Raw genomic sequence first — 25965 nt, forward strand, 5'->3', positions numbered from 1 at the left:
CACTTGCAGGCAATAAAACGACCAGAGAAACTGTAGTACTCAAGGTGCAGAGGATGAACCTTAGATGCTGCAGACAAGTAGACAAAGAATAAACTAAATTTGATTGTGCAAAAGAGCTCTAATAAAATCTATAGATACAAAATATACAGAAAACCACATCAATTCTAAAAACTGATTAAGCAACCATAGGCCCTAATATTAACAAATGTGAAAGAGTTAGTGACAAAATGCTAATGATTGGACATGTTAAGCGTTGATGAATTGAAAGTGTCAACAGAATAGTTTCTAAAAAGAACTTGCCCATACATTTAACAATTCATGGATATTTAAAAAGCTACACCCTTAACTTCTCCATCAATCCTTACCACTGTGCCCTTCACTTCACTTCACAGAACCCACTCATGCTAGCATTTTTTAATTTTGGTGACTTGCTAAAAGCGATTTTGTTATTTTTTTCATTAGTTTTAAGTAATTCCTTCTTTACTCATTTTATTTCTTAAACCTTACTTCTTTTTTTTTTACACTGAAAAGGAAGAAAATATGTTACAAATAATAAAAATAAACAGATATCACGATATTCATTATTTTAGAAAACAATAAACTGTTAATGTCTTGAAAATGATTTAAGAAAGTCACTAAATCCTATTTATTTATAATAAAATTTTTATAAATGATGTGAAATTAAAAATTATTATCCTAATTTAAAGATGATAAATATTTTTTAATAAATTAAAGTTAAAATAATATATTTTTAAAATATATACTTAGTATTTTTTTTAAAATATATACATTTAATTATAATGCTCTTATTTATCATTTTACATTTGTCAATTAGGCTAATAGCTAATTTTATCCCATTACTTTCAATTTAATACACTTTTCAGCCTTTTTTTTCAATTAAATTTTATATAATTTGTCTATTAATTCTGTCAAACCCATCTCTCCTGTCATTAATTTAACTGTCAATATATAGATATTATTTAGTTAGGGTCAATCTATTATCACTTTTTATTGATCAATTAAATTAAAGAAAATGGTTTTTAACTAGTGTAAATTTGTTGAAAGTATGGTGATTCTTTTAATTTATAAAAATTAAGATTAAAAATTTCATGTAAATAAATTAATTTATGACAATAAAAAATTTAAAAATATTTTTTACTTTACCTAGATAATCCAACCTAATCTTTATCATATTAATTTAGTTGACACTGACTTAAAAAAATAACATTTAAATATGATCAATCTAACTTTAAAAAAAAAAAAAAGAGACAACTTTTGAACCCTACCTATCAAAATCTGGTTGCTCGAAACATGCAAAAGGCACCCAGAAATCCTAATGCTGAACGCTGTAATGTGGAAGGAAGAACCACTGCGTGCGGGAAGAATTTAACAGCCCAGCGAGACCTGAAAAGATAAGAATTAAAAGACGATTAACATTTGAGAAATGCTGAGGAATTATTCTTTCAACACATTTTTTAATTCATTTTTATAATTTATTTTTAAAAAAAATAAAATATTTGTTTTAAAAATTAATCAACTCTTATAAAAAAATTGGTAAAATAAAAATTACTTTGAAATTGTAATAAATAATTACTTTAAATTGTTTAAAAATAACTAATTATAAAATGTGTGTTGGAAAATATATTAAAAAAAAGTTTGTTGTTAGTAGGGGTATATAAGGCTTGTCTGTTTTTTTTACAAAACCTATAATTTTTAAAATTATATTCGATATATTTTCAGTACGAGTTTGAATTCTTTCAATCTCATTTATTGTATTTTTATATTTTATATGCTATTTTTTTTAACTAATTATATATGAATAATAAAACTTTGAAAATTTTGTAGAGTTCTTTTTTATATATAATGATATCATATTTATATTGATATTATTTGTTTTAAAATGTATATTATAAAATATTTTTATTTTTATTTTATGCTTTATTATTTTTATACTTTAGTTATACATAATATTAAAAATAATATAGTTTGTTTGTGAAGGAAATCAATGCAATCTTATTTTTATTTTTATTATTTTTATACTTTAGTTCTTTATTTTTATTTTTATTTTATGCATTCATTTTAACAATTTTCATGACCTTATTACTATTAAATGGAAACTATTTTTAAATTATAATTTCAAAAATGAAAAGAATAATAAGAGTTTTAAATTAAGTGAGGTACAGTGATTTTGTTATTTTTTTAAACTATGTCTTAAATGTTTTATACATTTATCATAACTTGAAAATAAAATTGTAAATAAATTTAACATTTAAATACCTTTTAACTATCTCCAAATAGGACTAATTTCAAAAAATTATCTCAGAATTTTTTTTTTTCTATTTTATTATCTAACTAATTTTTATTTTATTTTATACCTGACATTAACTTTCGTCAGTTAAATGGTAATGTGGTTAACAGTTTGTCATGTCACTGTGGATCTCTCTCATCTACCTCACCATTAAACCACCACGTTCGGATCCTACATCAACATTTTTTAATTTTAACTTAAAAGTTGTGTTTTAGGTGATGCGAGAAAAAGAGGACCAAATCTAAAAGTTTAATTGAAGAAGAAGCATAGAATGAAGACGCTGAAGAAGGAAAGTGGGCCAAATCTAAAACTCTAATTGAAGAAGCACAAAACAAAGCGTTGAAAAGGGAAAGTAGGTCAAATCTAAAACCCTAATTGAAGAATAAGCACAGAACAAAGATGTTGAAGACGAACTTGAAAGAAAGAAGAAGCAGAAAAGGAAAAAGAAGGTTAGGGTTCTCTATTGTGTGTTGTCGTTATCCATTTGGGGTTTCGTTTCGATTCTTTGTCTTGAGGAAATGAGTAGTGTGAATGGTTCATCATGCTCATCTTCTACACGAGCTGTAACTTGCAAATGTAAGAAACTCGCTATAATTTGACCTCACATAGTAAGGATAATCCTGGTAGAAGGTTTTGGAGATACTCTGGTTGGAATGTAAGTTTAACTGGTTGTATTTGTTCTGAATTTGTGATTGTGTTTATAAATTTGTTTGTATTTGATTTGCAGGAACTTAATTCTTGCAATTATTTTTGTTGGGTTAAAGAGCCTATAGATGAGGACAATGAGTATGTTATGTTGAAAGAAATCCATACAATTTAAGAGTTGAAGGCAAAGATCAGTGATTTAATGGAGGTTAAAAAAGCAACTGAGAAGAAAATGGCAAAAATCAAAGAAGAGATGGTGAGACTTCAGCAAGAATGTCATGATCTCCATCAATAACTTACATTAATGAAGCTTAAAATATCCCACAAAAAGAAAAAGATTGTTATTAAGAGGAATAGAGTGAAGATTTTAGGATATTTAGTGATTGTGCTTTAATTTTCATTACCATTATAAGCATTGTAGTAGCAATGAATGTTGTTGGTATGAAAGTATTAAATGTTGACAGATTGTAATTTAATGGAGTGAAAGTTGTTTTGAATATGATTGAATGAATTCAATGGTATAAGATTTATACTCATGGTTCTGTTCACTGTATTTTTTATTTTGTTCAACCTGTTGAATTTGGTTTAATGACATAAGATTTATGTTGCACATTGTTTAATATAATCAAAAGGTACAGAAAGTGGTTCATAAAAGGGTTCTCATTCACATGAATACTAACTTAAAATAAGTTGTCGTACATTGTTTAAAATAAAGTTATATTACTTCCAATAGAATATAACATAAAGTACTATTTCCTCTCCCAAAATGGTTCCCAAAAAATACAGTCTTCATTCAGATCTGGTTGGTTGACTTGGTAGAGTTGATAAAGATGGTGGAGTTAGCCTTTCATTCAAATCTACAGTAATGGCTTGATTCATATAATCAAATAATAGAGGATTAGCCTCTTTAAAAAATTTGGTGCTTCATGGATGTTGGAGGTGGAGATGCTGATGTTGGGGGTGGGGATGCAGATGTTAGAGGTGGTGATGGTGCTGTTGGGAGTGGGGATGAAATACACTATCAAAATCAGATATGTACACAATCAAAGTACATGATCATGTACATGGGCATATACTTTTCAGAAAAGTTGTGAATATTGAATATTAAAAATTAAAGATGTACACGGTCAAAGTACATGGTCGTGTAGATTAGGCGTGTATTTTTAATGATAAGGTATAATTCTAACGTGGTGGTTTAACAGTGAGGTGGATGAGAGAGATCAACAGTAATATGACAAATTGTTAGCTACGTCACCATTTAACTGACGGAAGTTAATGTTAGGTATAAAAAATAAAAAATAAAATAGTTAAGCATTAAAATAAAATAAAAAATTGTAAGGTAATTTTTTAAAATTAGCCCTATTTAGAGGTAGTTAAAAGGTATTTAAACTTAAATTTAATATAAAATAGAATTTAGTTTAATCTATTAATATGTGTGTTATTTTCTAAAATTGATAGATAAAAAACATGTGAAAAAAATAAATTTTTAGTAAATAATATATATTAAATGGTTAGACTTATATCACTGTAAAATATTAAGTTTTTGAATACATTAAATGTTATTTTAGTTTCAGTTTTTAAAACCAATGATAACTTTGATCTTCCACATATATCCTTATATATATGTCATTTTAATTAATATGTAATTTATGGCATCAAAACTAAGTTAATAACTAAAATATATTTTTTAAAGGAATAATATGAGAATTTAGTTAATATAAAACTTTTACGTTATATTTTAATATTCTAATTACAGGTCAAATAAAATGAAATAAAGATAAACTATAATAGAATAAAATAACTTTATTTTTATATTATTTTGAAAATATTGTAATCAATTCAAAAATATGAAAATAGTTTTCATTTCATATTCCTCAATTTTGTTTTTTTTCAAAGATGAATATAATGAAGTAAATATAGTTTATAATTTATTATTTTTAAAAATAACCCCAATAAGAAAGTTAATGTCATCATTGACATTTGTTTCGTTCAAGCGATAAATAACTTGATTTATCTATAAAAGAGATTTTGATTTGAAACTTTATAAATAAAACAAAAACTTCGTAAGAGTTTTACTCCCTGGCTATTCAATTTATTTTTTATTAGTCAAGATCAGATATATTTTTTAAATATATAAAAAAATTAAACAAAAAAGTTAATATTTTTTTAAAGAATGTATCTTTTATCTTTTTTATTGGATCCTCCCTGTTACTAGAGAGGATTTTATATTTACCCTATAATTGGGCAGAAGAAGAAGAAAAAAAAAAAAAAGAATTTCTAATTTCTTTGGATTATGGGAAAATGAAGTAAAGAAAGATAAAATTTCTCTTGGTTGAGTTCGGTAAAAAAATGAAAATATTTTTTCAGTTGTTCATTTATTTATTTACAAGAAATGAGAGAAGTACGAATAGGTAAAATGGATATTCTATCTTCTATCCTAAGTCAATAATCACAACATTAAAAGATAGAAAATAAAAAATAATGAATCTCACTAGTAGAATTTTAATCCCTACTCTGAAAATTTGAAGGTAAATTTTTGGACACTTTCAAATTTGAGAGGATATTTATATCCTTCTTTCTTTTTCCAAGACATGTGTAGGTAATTAATTTATGGTGATCTATAGTGTCTTAAAGATTAAGAAAGTATTATATGCCTTTTTATTCGTGAAATTATATAATCATTAATATCATATTAAATATGTATAATAAATAGTTGAAGTTATTGATCAGTACATTAATATTTTTTAATTTTTATAATATTAAAATAATCATAACTACTAATTTAAGAAGAGTATAAGATATTCTTTTATGTTTATAGATATAATAACAAACACCTTAATTTATATCAAATTTAAGTTTAGTTTAGTTTAGTTTAGTAAAAATTTTAATTATTATAAAGAACCTCAAAAGATTATTCTAAAAATTTTACTGCAACTCATTTAACATCATTTTTTCTCCTTTGAGAATGGACAAAACTGATTAGTGCAACTGATCCACATTAAAGGCACAAGCACAATCCATTTAGGTACATCAGCAAAATAAAGAATTATGCAACTTAATAACGAAAGAAACCTAGAAGCTTAATTGATAAGCGACAAATGTGCTACAAACGAGAAAGAGGGGAAAAGTGAGAAGGCCTTGAGTAGGGGGCTCAAATCTCCGTGAAGAACATGTCATGGGTGGCAAGGCATGAAAATGCATGCGGTTGGAAGAGGTTTTGCGGGTTAGGACTTGGCAATGTACGATGGTTTTAATAGATTTGTAGTGGTTTCAATTTGAACAGTGATGACTTTCATTTAATGCTCTTAACTTTGTTGTGCTGTGGCTTTGTAGATGTTCTCAGTTAAGCAGATTTTTTGTTCGGTGACCATCTTGATATTAAAGCAAAGTTATCTTCTAGCGTTATCATGATCCTTTATAACTATGTATGTTGCCATCTGCACCTCACTTAGCCTCTATTTCTCTCCTTCTAAGTAATCCTAACTGCAACTTCTTTCCCTATTTTGCATGTGTAATTTTAAAAATAGTGCTTTGTTAAATTACTTTCAAAGACATTGTACTCCTTTTTTAAACAGAGAATTATGATTTTTTTAATATTTTAGTAATTAAAAATTATTTACATATTTTTAAAATAAATTACTAATCTCACTATTTATTAATATAAAATTAACAATCGTAATTGTTGCACATGTAAGAGAACATTAAATATTTTAGCATCATAAAATTTACCTTTAAAAATAATATAAAAAACTATCAACTTTTTTGTCAATTCATTAATGATATGGATATATCTCGTATATTATAAATAAGGTGGAATACGGGAGAATGACATTAGTACCCTCTAAAATTTAAGGGCATTGTAAAAAGAACATTTTTTAAAACTCAAAATCATTTGTTTGAATTTTATCATTGGTGACTCGCGCGATCCAAACAGAACGATTATGTGATAAACCCTTAACCCCAAATATGCGGAGGAATCTAAATGAGATTCTAGAGGAAATAAATAAAGATGGCTATTCTTTGTGTCTAGTGAGGACCCGTTTTATTATCAATTTAAATGTTAGTGAATTGTCCTAATTTTTAAGAATAAAATAAAGTGATTTAGATAAGGAATAAGAACGTTAGTGATTGTGATCTCTGACCTACCATTTTAGATGCAAGTTCTATTCGGTGGGCATGGAATCCGTTGAATCGATTGAAAAGTATGTTATTAGTCAGCGTTCATTCGTTCAACATGGCCAATTGATGCTCCCCAGTTTATACACATTGTGAGATTCTAATCTCTTCATTTCGATCTTTCACACTTAGGTCGTAGGATAGAGACGTTAATCACTGGGCTTGCTTCTAGTGGTTATTATTTGTTTATCTTTCATTTAAGTTATATATATATAGATACACCATGTCATAACCTTGCTGAGAAATCAATAATCATTAATCCGTAGAAATGTGAGAAGTAAGCAAGTTTATGAAAATTGATGGTTGAAGTATAATCAAACTTACTAGAAATAAAACACTGAGAATTTCATTAATGATAAAATTTGTCAAACATTCGAAACTCAAACAGGGAAAATTCTTAGTACTCCGGAAGAATTTTTCTTTTTTACTGCAAGAAAATTATAATCATTAGCTGTTACTAATTTAGCTTTGAGGGCTCTCACGGAAACATCCTCACACATCCATGGGAATCAAAGGGGACCTGGTCCCGGAGGATTCAGAAATACAGAAGAATTTCAATAACAACTGCCTTAACTAGTGCATTCAACTTCGAAAGTGATGATTGACATTAGACATCAAAAAGTTGATTTATTATATATACAAAATAGTTTGCACTAAGCATATCTCCATCCAACAACTAGACCTTTTTTTAGCAGAAGGAGATCGCCGAAGTGCTCACAACCTCTCGTAACAAAATTTCTTTAAGCGTTAGCAAAATTTATTCAAGCTAACATACAATTACCATCGTAGAAGCACTAGTATCTGATGGATAAAAGCCAGTACTGTAAAACACTTCTTCAACTTAATTTCCTCCGAAAGAAGAACAAAAAGCCCAGTGCCAAATCCTTCGCTGATGTAACCCTGTCAACCTTTTAGCATTCAATCTGGAAATTCAACCAACCAATAAACTTGAATTTGTACCATGACAGTTATTAGTTATTACATTCGCTAGTACAACCAGATCAACACACACATACATACATAAGCACTGAGGCATTCCAAAGCTTTCACACTTGATTACAGCAAAACCACATACGCCATTTTCTTTCTATTGTTAGCAGGTGTAACAGAATTCTGGTAACTGGAGATTGTATTACTTATGACCCAGCAAATAAAAGGAAAGGAAAGAAGTTTTGTACATTCCGTATCTGTTCTTCATCTTCATTAAGCCTTTTCTATCACATCAATGGGCGTTTTCTCCACCTTCTTTGCTGACAAAACAGAAGGTGCAAAATCAAGGAATTATAAGGAAAAAGGCATAGTAGATCTTAACAGGAAAACAGCAGCTCCGTTCCCGTGTCTGATTAATCTAACTATCCCACTGAAACAAGCCCACAATTTGCGTCATCAAACATAACTTAGGAAGGAACCAGTAAGGGACTTTCACCCACCCACGTACCATGTACATTGGTTCTTTCATATTTTGCTTTCTCATAACGTCAATTTGAATCCCTGGGACAGAAAATCATCCCTGGAAAAAAGTAAATCCCATCCATAGAAGTAAGATGAACAAGTTCACAACAATTTTTGAACAGAAACTATACATCAATTTAGAGTAACTTCACGATGTGTAAATCAGAAACGCGAGATGCATATTATTGAAACGTTTCTTAACTTTTCAAGCGGAAGAAAAAAGGTAGCTGTAAAAATGATCATGTCTTAGAATTTTGTTAATATCTTTATGTCAAGACTTGAGCAAGTCAAGGTCAACCCGTAAGGCCGTAACCAGAACACAAACAATTTTGTTACACCGATATATACATATTTTGATTACAGAAAAAAAGTTAAACACGGAACCATATATGATGGGCCCATCAAAGAAACATATTTTTATGATAAGCTAAAAATGCAGTAAAATGAAGATATAGGCGTCAATAAGTACCTTGTCTTCCTTGTACTTTCGCATCCAAGTGTGCGCGGCTTCATACAATTTTCACGGGGTAAAGATGGTGGGACAAGGCTTCCCAAGCAAATCATGCCTTCGTTTAAATTGGGCACTCCCGGAATTCTAACATTACTCACTTGATTATTTTTCAGGTTAAACCAACACAACTTCCTTCGATCATGTTCCAACAGAACCTTAGTCCCATCCCTCGAGTACCCTAACGGCCTAACGCATTTCAAAGATCTCATATCACGCGACTCCACCAGCGTGAACAGTTTGCACCAGCTATCTCTTATTCCGTATTCCTTCATAACCCAAACGTCGATTTTAGTGTTTTGGTAATTTACGATCATGCAGAGGCAGTTTCCCAATAGCGCCACGTCGATTTCGAAGCTTCCCTCGTTGCCCGTGTCGGGTAACGGCACCTCGTGGAAGATCTCGAGGGAGAGATCGAAGGCCACGATTAAATCGGGTTGATCGGGTTGGAGTTTGCGCGTGACCACCCAGTGGAGCGCGTGCCCCACGAACACGCCCATGGTGCGTGCGCAGCAAAGCGCGTAGGGCATGCTTGGGAGGGTTTTCCACGCGTTGGATCTGAGCGTGTAGAGCGTAACCTGGGAATCGAAGGTACGGTGGTGCAAATCCACGAAGTAGGAGATGCGGACGAGTTTGTAATCGGCCGTGAGGGAATCGAAGCCGAAGCCGTAGACGCGGGCGGCGAAGAGGGCAGTGTCGGGGTCGGGACGGCGAGCGGTGGGGATGTAAGGGAGGATGCGGTGTTGGCGGAGGGAAGGGTTCCAGAAGGCGATGTCGTCGGCGACGTTGCAGATGCAGAGAAGGCCGTTGCAAGAACCGAGGAGGTTGATGTTGTTGCTGTAGCACATGAGAGGGTGGTTGAGGTGGTTCACCGGAGAATCTAGGGTTGGGAAATTGATTTCATAGAGGTCCGATTCGAGGCGGAGGATGAGAGTGGTGTTGGTGGTGGAGTTGATGGACCTTCTTAGGTGGAGCGACATGAAGTGGTGGCTGTCGATTAGCCACCGCCATGACTTTGACGTTGCCCGGAATCGGAGTAGGGATTGCACCGGCAACCGGGACAGGATGTCGCTGATTACTTCCGGCGGAAGATCCGCCATCGGCGCGAGTCGGGGATTTCTAAGTAGGGTTTTTTTTTTTCTCTTGCCAAAACGACACGAACCGAAGTTTGACGGCGTTTCAGAGCCTTTGGTTAGAGGATAATTGTCAATTGACGCATATCAATTTCATAGCTGCAGTGTCGTGCTACGCGGGGAATAAAGTTAGGGTCAGTCCTCAGTCCCAATTGAAATGTTAAAAACACAATCTTTTAACATTTTTTCAATATAATTAAATTTTATACAAATATAATAATTATTAAATTAAATCGAGATGTATATAATTTTGATCTTTTAAATAAATAATAAAATTTTTATTAAAAAATATATTAGAATTGAAAAAGAAAAAGAAGAACTCTTTCAAGAAGGACTAAGAGCGTGCTTTGTTACTTAATTTTTTTAATTAAAAAAGAAATGAAGTAAAACATGAGTCCCACCGGAACGGTAACAACGCATGAATTTCCTCCCCGTGTCAGTTGTCTCTTTCTTTCCCTCGTATCTTTTCTTTTCTGTCACTTTTAACAGTTAGACGCGGTAATTAATTTAAGGACAAAACTTAATTAGGTGTATTCTACTTACTTTTAAATACTTATTATTTAAAAGTAATTTTTGTTTTAATTTTTTACAATTATATTGAAAAATGTTTTTCATGATTTTTATAATAATAAATATTTTGTATAAAATTTAGATATAGTATGATAAACATTGATGATGTTGTATAATAAAAGCCAACATTAAACATTAATATAACAATATTAAAAGTTAAACATAGATTATGTACTTATTGTGTGTGTGTGTGAAGAATTTGGGTTGGGCCGATAGAGAAATAAACAATGAATAAATGCAATTATGATGTGCATGATGTTAAATTGCTCAATCAAAAATTTGACTTCTAAGACATTGAGATATGCTAATCTATTGGACCACCACTTTTGATGTGACGATAAGCAATAGCAACCACGAGCACAATCGCTAAGAGGTCGCATCTTGTGTGCAACCCGGGCTGCAGTGACAGGACAAAACTTAGAAGTTTTTTTTTTTAATTAAATTAAAATTTATCTTAGAAGACCCCTTTTTTTAATTAATTTTTTATTTTTAATTGTAAATAATAAAATTATACCAAAGTCTTGTCTATAATATGTCACGCCCAATGCACGTGAGCCAGTGCCCCCCACCTTCCTGTTATTGACAAAATGTGGGCATAAATAGGAGGGACCATAATAAAGTTGATTTGCCCAACTATTACCCACCATAGAGAAAGAGAGCTCTAAACATTCAACAATAACACTTTTACTTTTTTATATTGTTTTTTATATTATTTTATATCCAAAACAAACAGAGTTTTTCCTTTTCTTTATCAAAAAAAGTATCAACATGATTTTTTTTTAAAATAAAGCATAAAAGAAACAACTTTTTAAAGGGAAAAATGTGTTCTTTGGTTGCATGTCTTCTAACTATTCAAAAGTTCCATTAGTTTGTGTGCAATAGCAAGCATCTACGTTTCTAAACACAAATTCTTTCCTTCGTGGACTCAATGCTAGCCAAAGTATTAGTATCCACACTTATTTAATAAGTGAGTTGGATTCATCAAGACATCACATTAATTTGTCACTATTAACGGGTTAAATCTTAGTATATATGAACTCATAAATTTGTTTCAATGAGTGTTTTAAATTCACTTTCCATTTTCTAATACGAAGTTTCCAAAAATCCTAATTCAAACTCGATTCTTATTCACATTTTAACCTCTCGTCTTTTTTTTAACTTTTTTTTCAATATTTAGACAAGTTAACTCAAATATCTTTTCAAAGTTTTCATTCATGTTATAAATAATTTTGACCAAACTAAATTTGATATAAATTAGCTTACAAGTCTCCCACAAGCCATTTGGCGTATTTATATTTTAATAATACACAAAATTAGACGATATAATGGCTTGGTAAACTTAAATAACTAAAATAAGCATTCAAGGTGTACCGTGAAATTTCACAGCGTCCAAATATGTATTTATCTTGCTCGTAAAGTTAAGTTTACTAAACTCACGTAAATTACATCTTAGAAAATGATATTGTCACTGCATTTGAAAAAAAAAATGTATAGTAAAACTATGGTTAAAAAAAATAAAAATACTGTGCTTTCTTATATATGAATGTTATGATCTTGTCAAGCCATTGTAAACTTTAGGCCTATTAGATCTATTTTCAGCCTAGTACAAAGGACAAGAAGGCTGACACTATGAACGAGAGGACAGGGTGCCTACAAACATCTTGATATAGGCCACAAATGACCAATTCCCTCGTTAGGCTGGATGCACCATGCAAGCCCACCAAAATGTCTCAATTTGCAATTGAGATATATATATATATAAGAAAAAAAAATTCAAGATTTTTTGTTCAAGTCATCATTTCAGACAACCCACTTTGTTTAGCCGGAAACTTATTTCAACATAACAAAAATGATCCATTAACAATGATTACAAAATTCAAAATAATTTTAATATATATATATATATATTATTAATGAATAAATTTTCACTTTAATCTCTAAAATATATAGTATTATTTATATTAATTTTTTAATTTAAAATTTTAATTTTTAAAATTAACAATCGTCAATTATATTAATTCTTACTGTTGAGAAATGTTAAAATTAAGTAATTAAGTGATGAATATTTAATGACACATAACAGTTTATTCTCAATACAAAATAACGTCGTTTTAAAATTTTTAAAAAATAATTTATTTTCATCCTGAAATTTAACATTTTTGGACAACAAAATTCTTTCTCGTCTTTTGCTTTGTTTTTTTCCATGACATCTTCTTCTTTTCTCCAATCATTACTGTAATAACATTTATGTTGTAAAAGTCATTTGTCTTAAGTTTTTTTAATTGCATAACTCGATCCAAGTCTCAATTTTATAAGTGGACAATCAATTGTATCGTGATCGATTTAATGAAAGAGATCTCATATGTAAGACAATGAATACTCTTATATTTTCTTACAACAATTTCTTTAAAGTTTAGAGTCTCTTCAAGACTAACAAAAGAAAGATTATCACATTTTTCTTCAAACATGTTACAAATGTTGGTTTTATCATTTTTACACTTGGTTGAAAAAAGGAAAAAGATGTTGTGGAATAAAACAAACAAAAAATGACAAGAAACTTTATTGCTCAAAAATATTTAAAGTCAAAGACAAAAATATTAATGTAATTCTTAACATTATCAAAGCTCATTATTTCTTTATTGTTTATCGTTGCCTCTAGGTCCTATGTTGTTATATCTTTCATGAGATTAATGTAATTCTTAATATTTTTTTAAACACTTTTGTGTAAAAATCCTTTGCACTCTCCAAAATAATTATAGATACATTGTATCTTTCATGCAAAGTTACAAGAATTTTTATTTATGTTACTATTCTAGAATCAACAAACTTAATGTCAATAATCTTACAAAATTACTTATAAACCCTTGTACATCCTAACTACATATTATGTTCATTTATTTAGATGCAACCAAATTACACATTTATTATATACTTATAAACAAAAGTGATCTTTTAATGAATTGAGAGGGATAAATTCTTATATTTAACTATTACATAATATTTTGAAAAAGGAACAAACATTTATCCCTTTACTAATAAACTATCTATTATGTTGAGGTGAGGATGTTGGCTTCTATAAAAAGTGAAACACTCCTATTTTGTTGAAAGTTTTAAGTTTCTTGCTTTTGTAATGTATGGTTAAGATATTGATCTCTCGTTTTTTAGATCATTGTGTGCACTATGTTATTGATTTGTATGCATTGGTGTAGTAATTTTTGTATCTTTAGATTTGTCTCTTACTTGTAGTCTTACATGTGTTTTAGAACCTTGTCTTGCACTTTAGATTTATTTATTGCATAGGTTCTTGTTGATTTTCTTAGCAATTCAAGTTTGTGTATTAAGTTCAACATTTGCATGGTTTGAATCCTTTCATTCCTTATATATTATTTTATTAGATTTCACATTACTTTTAATGTTTTGAGGGTGATGATTTTGATAAAGATAGTTGATGAAACACTAAAGAATACCTATTGTGTGCATTATTTTATTAGATTGTTAAGAAATAGAGGTTTCTGATAATCATCTTCCATAATTTTTTATAAGTTTAATTATATTTTTTGTCCTTATAAATATTAAGTATTTTGTAATAAGTTTTTATAAAATTTTTATTATAATTTAGTCCTTAATAAATTAAGAAGTTAAAATTTAATCAATGTTGTTGAGTCCTTTTTGTTAAGTATTAAAATAATTGATAGAAAGTCAACTCTCAACACTATTACGTGACATGCATTATTATTTAATTTTTTTATTAATTAAAATTAATATTTATAAATAAATTCTTGAATATTTTATATAATTACAAATAAATTCATCTTCTTCTTATTTTCCTTTACAATACTCCAAACCCTTCCCCTCCTCTTCCCCTATTACCCCTCCCTACACCTCCATTCTCATCTCTATCCCTTCTCCTTCTCCACACATCATCCCTACCACCCACTCCCCTTAAACACAACCCCTCCCACTCCCTACACTTCCATCCCTGTCTCCTCTCCTAAACTGAAACTAGCTACCCTTCCCTCTCCCCCGCACCATCTTATGATGCTTGTGTTATGGGTGACAAATTATTGTCAATAAGATTGATAAAAATTTAAGTCATCGTGTATATACGATTGATTTAAGGTTTTATTATTAATTCTTTGTATTTAATAATAATGAAATTCGGTGAACAGGTTGAAAATATCATATCCATAACTGACTAAGATGCAAGCCCATGCAATCTTTCAGGCAGTTGTTTTAATGAGTAACCACGACATCAAAGTTCTTCCAAAGATAATGGTTCCACTTATTGATACACTTGGGGCATGATCCTTTTCCTTACTTATTTCTTCCTTTCTTGTTTGTCCTTCAAAATGCTTCACATATATCTAATCATATAGGCATGAAATTTTTTAGAAAAATCTTAGACCATGCTATACTTTGAGATGTTGCCCCTAGGATGTAATTATTACATGATATAATAAATTAATTAAATAATGTGACTCATATGAAATATCATTATGGACTTATAAAAGGGCTTATTGGTTATTATGGGAAGTTACTTACGATTATCAACTTGATGGAGGTTAAACAAAATATATAAAGGGGTTCTGCCAAGAATGTCTCTCATTATTAATCATCGAGCGTGTGAGAAAGAAAGTACTAAAATTGACAAAGAAATAGATTGAGTACATGGAACAAAATATTTACTCTCATTGGACTTAATGGACAAAGGTATATCTCTCTTGTCATTGAATTTGTGAGAATGATAAATTCTAAGATCCGTATGATGTACCGTAAATGTTACATGTTATATGATGCACTATAAATAATTTTACAATAAGCCTCTGAAATTTTTTATTATCAAGAATTAAGGCATAAAGGAATGTTGAAAAAGTGTTTTTTGTGATAGGTTCCTCTTTAAGCTATAAGATTGGAACTATGATTGAAGTTCCAAGGACTGCTCTAGTTGCAGATGAGGTAAAATTTCTACTCTGATATCTTGAAGATTCACTCTAAAATTCTAACGAAATATTGAAGAATGTGATAAAGAAAAACAATTATAAATTATAAATTTGTAGAGCAACAGTTAAAAGGATCCTCTTTTGGCTTTTTACACTTTCTAATTTTATATTTTGTTCGCCTAGATTGCAGAGGAAGTAGAGCTTTTTACATTCGGAACCAGTGACCTTACTCAGTTTACATTTGGATATAGCAGAGGTGATGTTGAAAAATTTCTTCTTATATAACTATCAACAAGGATTCTGCAGTATGATCCATTCACCGTCGGTTGCCTAAAGTTTGTTTGGTCATTTGTTTATTATAGAAGGAGTTTATTTGCAATTATATAAAATGTATTTAATAACTTATTTGTAAGTATTAATTTTAAATAAAAATAATAATTAACTCAATACTTAATAAAAAAAATTGATGACAATGATTAAATTTTAACAAAATTTTTTATAAAAACTTATAAAAAATGTCTAATATTTATAAGAACTAAAAATATAATTAAGCTATTTTTTATATATTTTAAGTTTCTACTCTCATAATTTTTTATAAATCCAAAGCCTTAGATCAAATTTTATTTTCATTGCACAAAGGTTATAGTTTTTTAATCAAAGAAAAGAAGAGTAACTTGTAAAGAAACTTCAACAACTAAACCCTAAACTAGATAAAAAAAATTATGTTAAGTAGCATGTAAATTTAGGTAAACTCAAATAAACTCGTAAGTTTATACTCAATTCTATAACTTGAACAAAACAAATAAATATAATAATTTTTTTTTATAAAAATGACGATCATTTGAAATTAGAACATCATTTTTCTTTTCTCTTTATAAATTGTGAAATGCCACATCTAAAATCAGGATGACACCAAAATTGTATTGTTATTATATATGATTTAACTTTTTAATTATCTTTTCTAGCTTTGTTATTAGAAGATATTTTATTATTATAGATTTTTTAATTTATTTTTATATAAAGTAAATTTTTACGAGTTTACAATTCAAGTTTAAGAAAAATTGTAAAGATCGTTGACTACAAACATGAATAATATTCTATAGTACACGATTTGTATTTAAATATATTTAAAAATATTAAAAAAATCAATTCAATGATTTTAAAAATCACATCTATCAGCTAAAAGAAAAGAAAATAAAAATTAATTTATCTATATTACAAAGTAGATGAGAAAATTTAGTCTTTACTTATTTAAACTAAAACAACTTTGAAATCATTAAAAATCGCATTATCATATACACGGTAAAAAAATTCGTACTTGTACATAGGTAGTTAGTGAGCTCATGTAATTTTTGAAATAAATTTATTATCTTCACTCTTTGCGAAAATAAATGTTGACGGTGTCCATTGTGGAATGAAGATGGTGTATGGCTTTGTTGGCTTCTCAAGCTATGAAAGATTGGAAGATCCTCAATAAGTAAATTCTTAGACACTCTCTTTTCCTTAGTATTATGAGTATGTGACAACGATAGAACAAATTTTGGAGTTTTTGTCTAAATGTTGTTGGCAGGTGAATGCTGAGCAATCAGCATGTATTTAGTGGAGCATATGAATCAGCCAAATGATTGGCTAAACTGGATGTTAAATAAACGAAGACTTGCCAAGTGTCACGGAGAGAAAATAATTCTTTTGACTTGGAGAAGATTATTATACAAGGTAATTCTTTTAATCGTTAACCTAAATATAAGAAATAGAAAATATCTGATAAATTACGTGCATCAATTGTCAAAATTAATCTAATAACATATATAATAATTAATAACAATAAATTACATCGATTCAACCATTAAATTTAAGTTAATTTATAAAATTTTTCATATTTTATATAATTAAAAATTAATTTATATTTTATTACACCATATTATTTGAATATATAATATTTTATTTAAAATATAAATAAATATCTATTGTTAGATAATATATTTGTAAATATTTAAATCGTGTAAAATTCTATATATATGATTGTTAAAATGTTATTATATAAGTAAGCTGTGATTAAGTTGGCAAACTTGTCTTAAGAATTTACTAGTTATGATTCATGATAAGCCGGTTTGACCGTATCTGAGTCAGCATGTAGCTAGCGATATATGACACGTGTCTCTCGTCTCAACATTTGCCACTGCGACGTCTCTCAATCTCTAGTTTCCCAGATCTTTAAAATCTTCATTCTCTTTGGTCCAACGAATCATGCATGTTCCAACATGATGGACCCACGTACGCATTATTGCTGCCCCCCCCCCCCCCCCCCCTCCCCTTTCATTCTATATAAAAACGTGTCTTTTCAGCTTTTATTTAGTTTCAATATTTTAACTATGTAACAAAATTTATTTTGACAAGAATAAACATAAAAATGTTAATTTTTTTTATAATTCGCATGTGTTAATCATTTTTTCTAAAACTATTAGTATCTTAATATCAAATTAGATGTTTAACAAATTTAAATTTAATTGAAAAAATATATTTATTTTGATCAAATAAAATAGAGATTTCTAGAATATAATAATTTAATTATAATTAAAAATAAAAAATATATCTATTCGTGTCAAAATAATATTGTTTAAATAATTTATAGTATTATTAAAATGAATAAGTTTTAATTAAAACTTCATTATTTAAACAATATTTTTTATATTATAAATAAAATAATATTATTCATACGATATACTATAGTTTTTTTCTTCGATTTACGAGGTTGTATATGTTTTACGCAAAGTCTGAAATTTATTATAGTGTTCGCTAATTTTATGTTAACTAGAAATATAAAAATAGTTAAAATAAAAACGTGTGAGAAATAATGCATGGTTGGGTCCCGCGCAAGTAGGAAGATTGACCAAAGACCATTCAACAAGTAGATTAGTTGCACGACAAGCAATTAAATAAAATTAATACATGGTGTCATTGTTATCCAAGATCAAGGATGCAAAAGATTCAATTTATTGAAGACAAATTGAATATGAATATCTATATGTATTTTTTAATGAAACATGGATGTCCACCTATTGGAACAAGTGAAATGAACCCAGTTAACATATTTTTTTATTTATCAAACTGGCGTATATCAGCATTCAATTTGTTATAATATTATTTCTTTAAAAGAGTATATTACTTTTGAAAAAGATAGCATGTGTCGTTTTTTAGGTTTTACTTTCTTTTAAAATAATATATGCCATTAATTTTTTGAATGACATGTATCATTTTTATTTAGTTTATTCAGTTTCAAGTTTAAATTCTTTTGTATCTTCCTTATCCTTGTTAGCTAAATTATTTTGCCTCTAATTATATTTTGTTCTCACGTTTAGTATAAATACATTATTCTTAATCCATATATTTAATTGTAAAATATTTATGCAACACACATGTATTCACTAATTCCTGAAAGATATCATTAGGGAATGTCTATGGAATATAGTAAAATAAATTGAGAAAGAAAAACACGTCCGTGTATAATTAACTAAAATATTATTCATAGAACAAGATTTTACACATAATCAATTCTCAACAGATTCAAGTTGAGATTTCAAGAACATATATCTGTATAATAATTGAGACAAGTATAATTTAGTACTATTTTGACTTGAAAATTTTGATAGAATCATTTTTTAAAAATTTGAACATGACCCAATTAAAACTAAGAAAATGTATGACACATGAATAGATTGATTATAGTTGTTGACATAATAATATAATATAATTTTTTCAAAAATAAATTTGAATAGAGTTTTTAATATCATTTAACAAAAATTGTTCATTTTTATAATAATTTCTATTAAAAATATATTTATAATATATTTTAATTGATTGACTGTGAAAAATTTTTATATTAACGTTGCATTACAATTAAATTCTTTTAAAATTATGTATAGCTTAATTATATATATATATATATATATATATATATATTAAAATTATGATATATGTTATAATATATATTCGGAACCACATAAAAATAAAATTTATTATTTCTTAATGTTGTTAAAAAATTATATATATTTTTTAATGAAACATCAGATACTTGAACTCGTCCTGAAAGTACGTTAAATTTAAAAAAAAATAAAAATTAGCCAGACAGGTTGGATCTACACCATTTCACAAGCATATTAAAAAAAAAACAGTTATCAATGAAAGTTTCAGTTAAGCAAGATTTTGGAGTTGGGGGTTAAAGTTTTTTGTATATGTAAAAAGTTTCCAATAAAAAAACAGTTTTTAGTGACCATGCGAAAATTGCTGTGAATTAATAATGCTTTCAGATTTTCCATTGATCAGGACTCTCAAGAATCGTTTCAGTCATTTACATGATAAAATCAGCCACTAGTATATAAATAAGACTCGTAATAATCGTGTATTCTTGTTTTAAATCATCCTACACAGCATTTGTCTTGTTTGTCGGGCAGGTTGCATCACAATAATTTCGATACATTTTAGCAACCAAATTTGGCCCGTTTGTTTCCTAAATGTAAGGGAATTTTCACAATTTTCTATGTAAAAAATTAATTTGTTACAGATATTTTATTAGAAGAAAATGAATATCAATTCTAATACATTTCCGTTTAAAAAAAAAATACACGAATGAGCTTTCAATCAATTGTTATCAAATGGACCACCCAGTTTAAAGCCAAGTACCCTACCCTCTTTTTTTTTTTTTTTAAGCGTCCCAATTGATGATCGCTCGCACCCAACCACTTCCACATGATTCATAAATTGCTAGAAAGTATTGACTTTAAACCTCGACAAAACAATTCACAAAACGTGAGCCACGTCAAAATTTATTTTATCTTTTTATGATTTAGCTACGTCAATTTAAAACTCTAATTGTGGCAGTAATCTCATTCTCATCCAATAAAAATAAAAATAATAAAATAAAGAAGGCAAATTGGCACACTAATGATCTCTGGTGTGATAAATTCAAGAATAAAAACCCCACACTTAACCTTCATTTCCCCCAAAAGATCCTTCCCCATCATACTCATTCTCTGCTACCGTTTTTCTCTCTCTCCAAGATGATCGGAGAACACTCTCAGTTACCCGTTTCTGATGACCCAAAGACGCCACTTCTCCCAATTCACGAGGCAACCCAAGGAACAAACAGCACCGTATCGTGCACCATAAAATGTTTTTTAACATTAAATAACTTGTATGTAATTCTAGGACCTTTATTGTCGATTATCATATGTCTCTTCGTGAAGCTGGATGCTCCACCCACCAGCCAGAAAATGCTTGGCGTGATTGCTTGGGTTTTCACTTGGTGGGTCACCCAAGCCGTGCCACTTCCGGTGACCTCCATGTGCCCCCTGTTTCTGTTCCCACTCTTCGGAATATCTTCTGCTGATGCTGTGGCCCACTCTTACATGGACGACGTTATCACCCTCGTTTTAGGTAGCTTCATTCTCGCTCTCGCCGTCGAACGTTACAACGTCCACAGAAGATTGGCCTTGAATGTAAGTCACCCCTTTTTGCTTAATCATCCCCATCAAAACGAGATTTTCCAAATTTTCAATTTTTCTATTATTTATTTTTACGATTGAGTTTTCATTAATTTGAGCCACCCAGAATGTCGTCTCTCTCTCTCTCTCTCTCTTTATTGATTTCAAATTAATAATTAATATATCAAATTTTATAATCTATCACACAATAAAAATTTATTATTCTTTTTATTTAGCCTTGACTAGACTTTGGAAGAAGGTTAATAAATTAGTCATATTTTCTTTCTATGTTAAAATTTATCGGGTGGAAAATTTAATTACTATATATATACTCAATTATTTGCATTTAGAAATAATTAAGGTTTGGACTTTTCTCTCTCAACCTAAGAATCTAAGATGCAGACATGGATTTTCAATTTGTGAGTCGTAAATGTCTAAATTTATTAAAATTAAATAAATTAAGTGGTGGAAAACGAAAGAATGTGTGTGTTTTTAATTGGGCGAAAAAAAAAAAAACAGTTTGGTTTCGTATATATGATTTGTGAACGTGACGTGGGTCCTACAGGTGACGTTGCTATTTTGTGGCGATCCGGTGAATCCAGCGCTGCTGTTATTGGGGCTATGTAGCACGATATTCTTTGTGAGTATGTGGCTGCACAACGTGGCAACGGCGGTGATGATGATGCCGGTGGCGACGGGGATCGTGCAGCGGTTGCCGCCGGTGCAGGAGCAATCGGAGGCGGTGAACAAGTTCTGTAGGGCGGTGATTCTGACGGTGGTGTACGCTACGCCGATCGGAGGGATAAGCACTTTAACGGGGACGGGTGTGAACTTGATAATAATTGGGATGTGGAAGAGCCTTTTTCCTGAGGCAAAGCCAATCAGTTTCAACACGTGGTTCTTTTACGGTTTCCCTGTGGCCGTTCTCATTTTAATTTGCTTTTGGGGCATTATTTGCTTGCTCTATGTGCCAAAAGGTTCGGGTCGGGCTTTGTCTGCTTACTTGGATAAGGCTCATTTGAAGAGGGACCTCGATGCTCTTGGTAAGTTTCCCTCTTCAACTGTATTCATTTTTCTGTTAACTATAATAGTTAAATAAAATAAATTTGTACCTAGAATGATAAATGCATGCACATAAACTAGCGGAACAGAAAACATAAACACAAAAAGCCTTCCCCAGCTTCCACCTTCTCTGCCTTTTTTGTCGTTTTCTTTTGTTGTTCTCACTTACGTTACATCTGCTTCTGAATTGTTCCTGTTCTTTAGAGTTGTGTTAAAATGTTTGTGCTTATCTGGCACGTAGGAGTTTAGTGTCAACCTCAATGCAGGCCATTTGCATTTATCCAAAAATAAAACATATTTCTTGTGAGTAATTTTTTAAATCATAAAACACGCAATATTTAATATCTTTATTAAACCGTAAGAGACTCATTAAGACTTCCTTTTAGAGAAATTCTATCCATATTTTTTTATTTTACAAATAAGAGACATAAAAAATATGAAAAAAGAGTGATATAATAAAAAGATATAAAAAATTGTTTCAATTATTATATAAATATGGTAATCCTTAATTTTGTGTAGTTTGGATGACCCACCACTCACAAAAGATCCTTGAGAAGAGGAAGGGGAATAAAAAATGAAAAAGGAATATTACGTTTAGAAAAAATTAGATATATATATATATATATATATATATGTATATGTATATATATAATCATATTTCCTATTTTATTTTATATTTTTTTATATCTTTCCTAAATTATAAGAATTGTTGGATAAATTCATTACGTGTGTAACGTTACTCAAACGAAAAAGGAACAAACTCAAAAGCTAACTGATCAATGGGAACATTAAGACAATATTTTAAATTCATTTATGCTAATTATTGTATTTTAAGGTTTTTGTTTTCATAAAAGCCTAATTAACATTTAATGTTACTAGTTTATGTTTACTGTAATTTTAATATTTTTTATTTATGAATTTCTTAATTATCGACAAATAATTATCTACATCTTTCCTAAAGATAACGTAACATAAAAGGTATATTTTCTCCATTATTTTACGAAATGATTAATGAAATTTTTGTATATAAAAGCGAGTAAAATTTAACACGTTTGGTTTCTTCAGTTTAGATATTTTTCATCTTGCGATAAGCTAGCCGAACTAGTTATCCAATTTAAAAGTAATGGTCTTTGTGGCTGACCCCGCTTGAAGTTACCCGCAAAATGTGAAAAATAAGAAGCAAGTGGGAAGGATAGAAATTGACCTATTTGGAATGGTTTATCATGTGGAATTTACTGCCTGCATTTAAGAACACCTCTTATCTACACGTATCACATTTTGTTTAGAGTGCTGCTAGAAAGTACTTAAATAAGTAAAAATAAAAAATATTATAAATTATGTTAAATTTCGTTGAAAATCACAGAAATGTTTTTTTTTTCTATTTTAACACTTGGCTCTTTTTTTATAAAACGTTTTTATTTTAATTTCTTAACTGGTGTTCAAGAACTGTGGCTTTTAATTTATAGTTTTATTATAATGTACAGTTTTCACACAATAAAAAAAAATGTTTTTAACATTGCTTCTAAACAAGCTGAGGCAGTTGCATTATATTATGGGTGTTTACAGGTCCAATGGCTTTTGCTGAGAAGATGGTGTTGTCTGTGTTTGGGGTATGTATGCTAATAAATACACGTTTTAAATTTTTATATCGAAACCATGGAGAATCTTATTATGTTTTCAAGGCATTAATGAAAGCTGAATGGTGAATGCAGTTGCTGATCATACTATGGATGACAAGAAGAATCACAGATGACATTCCTGGATGGGGTGCTTTGTTCCATGGTCTTGTTGGTGATGGAAGTGTCAGTGTAAGTACTGCATCTACTTTAGACTTTTTTTCTGTGTTATGTATGACTTATTACACAAAAATTGGACTCTTCAATTAATGAAACTGAACCAAAATGAATCCTTAATTTTATACAATATAGGTTATGGTGGCTGTGTTATTGTTCATAATCCCAAACATGAAGCAAGAGGGGGAGAAACTAATGAGCTGGAATGACTGCAAAAAGTTACCTTGGAACCTCATTTTGCTCCTAGGTGCAGGGTTTGCCTTAGCTGATGGAGTACAATCTAGTGGCCTAGCAGATGTGTTATCAAGAGCCTTAGATTTCTTGCAAGATGCCCCATACTTGGCCATTGTTCCTGCTGTTAGTCTAATATGTAGCATTATTACTGAGTTCATCACCTCCAATGATGCCACTGCCACCCTTCTTGTCCCACTTCTGTATCACATAGCCAGGACTATGCATGTGCACCCTCTTCTTCTTATGGTCCCTGGAGGAATAGCAACCGAGTTTGCTTTCTGGCTTCCAACTTCCACGCCATCAAATGTAGTTGGATTTGCCACTGGACACATAGAAATTCAAGACATGCTCAAAGTTGGTGTGCCACTCAAGGTTGCTGGGATTGTTGTGCTTTCTCTTCTCATGCCAACACTAGGTGAGTTACCATCTATGCTCTCGTAGACACTTGCTTTGAGAAAAATTAATTTGGTTTAAAAACCATTCTGAACTCCCAAGTTTTGCTGTTGCAGGAACTTTTGTTTTTGGAGCAAATGGCGGTATTAAATTGATTTCTTCTCGTTGGTTAGGAAATTGATTTTTTTCTCCAAATTCCACTTTGCTTTATAAATTTTGGGTGGGGGCCTGTTATCATTCGTAGAATCTTGCTTATACTAAATTTTAATTGTGCAATTGCAAGGGCCTCATGCAATATTTAAGCAATGAGGAATACTCTGTGCAAATATCAACAGGCAATGGAGAAGGTAGAGAAAGATCTCTATCTCACTCTTTCTTGCTATTATTTTGTATTTATATGTTAATTTGTTTACAAATTCTTTTTGAAGGGTTATATTATATAAATATAGGGGTAGGGTGAATTTCTTGCCATTGTAAAACTTTATACTTATATACCATTAAGAGAAGAAAGGAATTGATTTGTTTATTAAATGATTATGTAATGTGAATGCAATTTGTTGATTTAGAGGTGTCGGAAATCCCATTGATCCTCTAGTTGCGTTTGTAGGAGTTTCTCTCTTTCTATCTCCTCTTTGAATATAATTAATGAACCACCCATGCCACTTTTATTTGTGTCTCTCGTCTCTGTGGAAGGAGGAATTGAGTTAAAGAAAATGATCATTATACACCCACTAGGGTCATTTAGCCAGTGATAGAAAAAAAAAAAAAAGAGAGAAGTAAGCTGAGTTAAACAAAAAATTTGAAAAATTCTAAAAGTAAAAAAAGTGGAGACACTAAAGATAAGCATGATTAATATTAGAAGATTAAATAGCAATAAATAAATAAATATGTTTATACTAAAATTCTCTTGTTTGCAAGTTGATTACTAACGATCATATTCTCTATATAATTTGCATGCTTTTCTTTGAACTAATGATTTCTTTTTCACATTGCAATACTGCTTTTTGAAACCTAGTATTATAATATAACCACTTTGCTAAAATATATCAAGTATTATAATATAACCACTTTGCTAAAATATATCATTCTTGATAACATACATCCAGTCCACCGGTTAGCATGATATTGTCCGCTTTGGGGGTTAACCCTTCACGGTTTTGTTTCTCCCAGATATGACACACTAGGAAAATGCTTCATGCTAGAAGGAAGGACGCCACAACTATTTAAAGACTGATAAGTCACTCCCCCCAACCGATGTGGGATTCATCATC

General features: G+C 29.8%; 2 protein-coding genes across 7 annotated transcripts; one reads left to right on the forward strand and one right to left on the reverse strand.

Moving 5' to 3' along the window:
• Nucleotides 1-7455: 7455 nt before the first annotated feature.
• LOC113869487 (F-box protein CPR1) lies at nt 7456-10423 on the reverse strand. Of its 5 annotated transcripts, none has more exons than XM_027505842.1 (3): nt 9051-10423; nt 8568-8639; nt 7710-8374 (listed from the first exon to the last, which is right to left on the reverse strand). In XM_027505842.1, the coding sequence occupies exons 1-2, from the start codon at nt 10187-10189 to the stop codon at nt 8600-8602; spliced, it is 1179 nt and encodes a 392-aa protein (XP_027361643.1). In that variant the 5' UTR covers nt 10190-10423; the 3' UTR covers nt 7710-8374; nt 8568-8599. The 5 variants fall into 5 exon arrangements, 4 of the variants coding, with proteins under 4 accessions (XP_027361622.1, XP_027361643.1, XP_027361634.1 ...); XR_003505481.1 differs by having other exon boundaries at nt 7969-8052; nt 8150-8639; XM_027505833.1 differs by having other exon boundaries at nt 8079-8379.
• Nucleotides 10424-20463: 10040 nt separating this feature from the next.
• On the forward strand, nt 20464-25284 carry LOC113871316 (tonoplast dicarboxylate transporter-like). 2 transcript variants are annotated; one of them, XM_027508367.1, is made up of 7 exons: nt 20464-20886; nt 20992-21227; nt 21778-22255; nt 23841-23884; nt 23987-24082; nt 24203-24716; nt 24811-25284. In XM_027508367.1, the coding sequence occupies exons 1-7, from the start codon at nt 20790-20792 to the stop codon at nt 24873-24875; spliced, it is 1530 nt and encodes a 509-aa protein (XP_027364168.1). In that variant the 5' UTR covers nt 20464-20789; the 3' UTR covers nt 24876-25284. The 2 variants fall into 2 exon arrangements, with proteins under 2 accessions (XP_027364168.1, XP_027364160.1); XM_027508359.1 differs by having other exon boundaries at nt 20464-21227.
• The last annotated feature ends 681 nt before the right edge of the window (nt 25285-25965 follow it).

This window comes from Abrus precatorius, unplaced genomic scaffold (genome assembly GCF_003935025.1).
Source record: "Abrus precatorius isolate BTA unplaced genomic scaffold, Abrus_2018 Scaffold10, whole genome shotgun sequence".
Lineage (NCBI taxonomy): Eukaryota > Viridiplantae > Streptophyta > Magnoliopsida > Fabales > Fabaceae > Abrus > Abrus precatorius.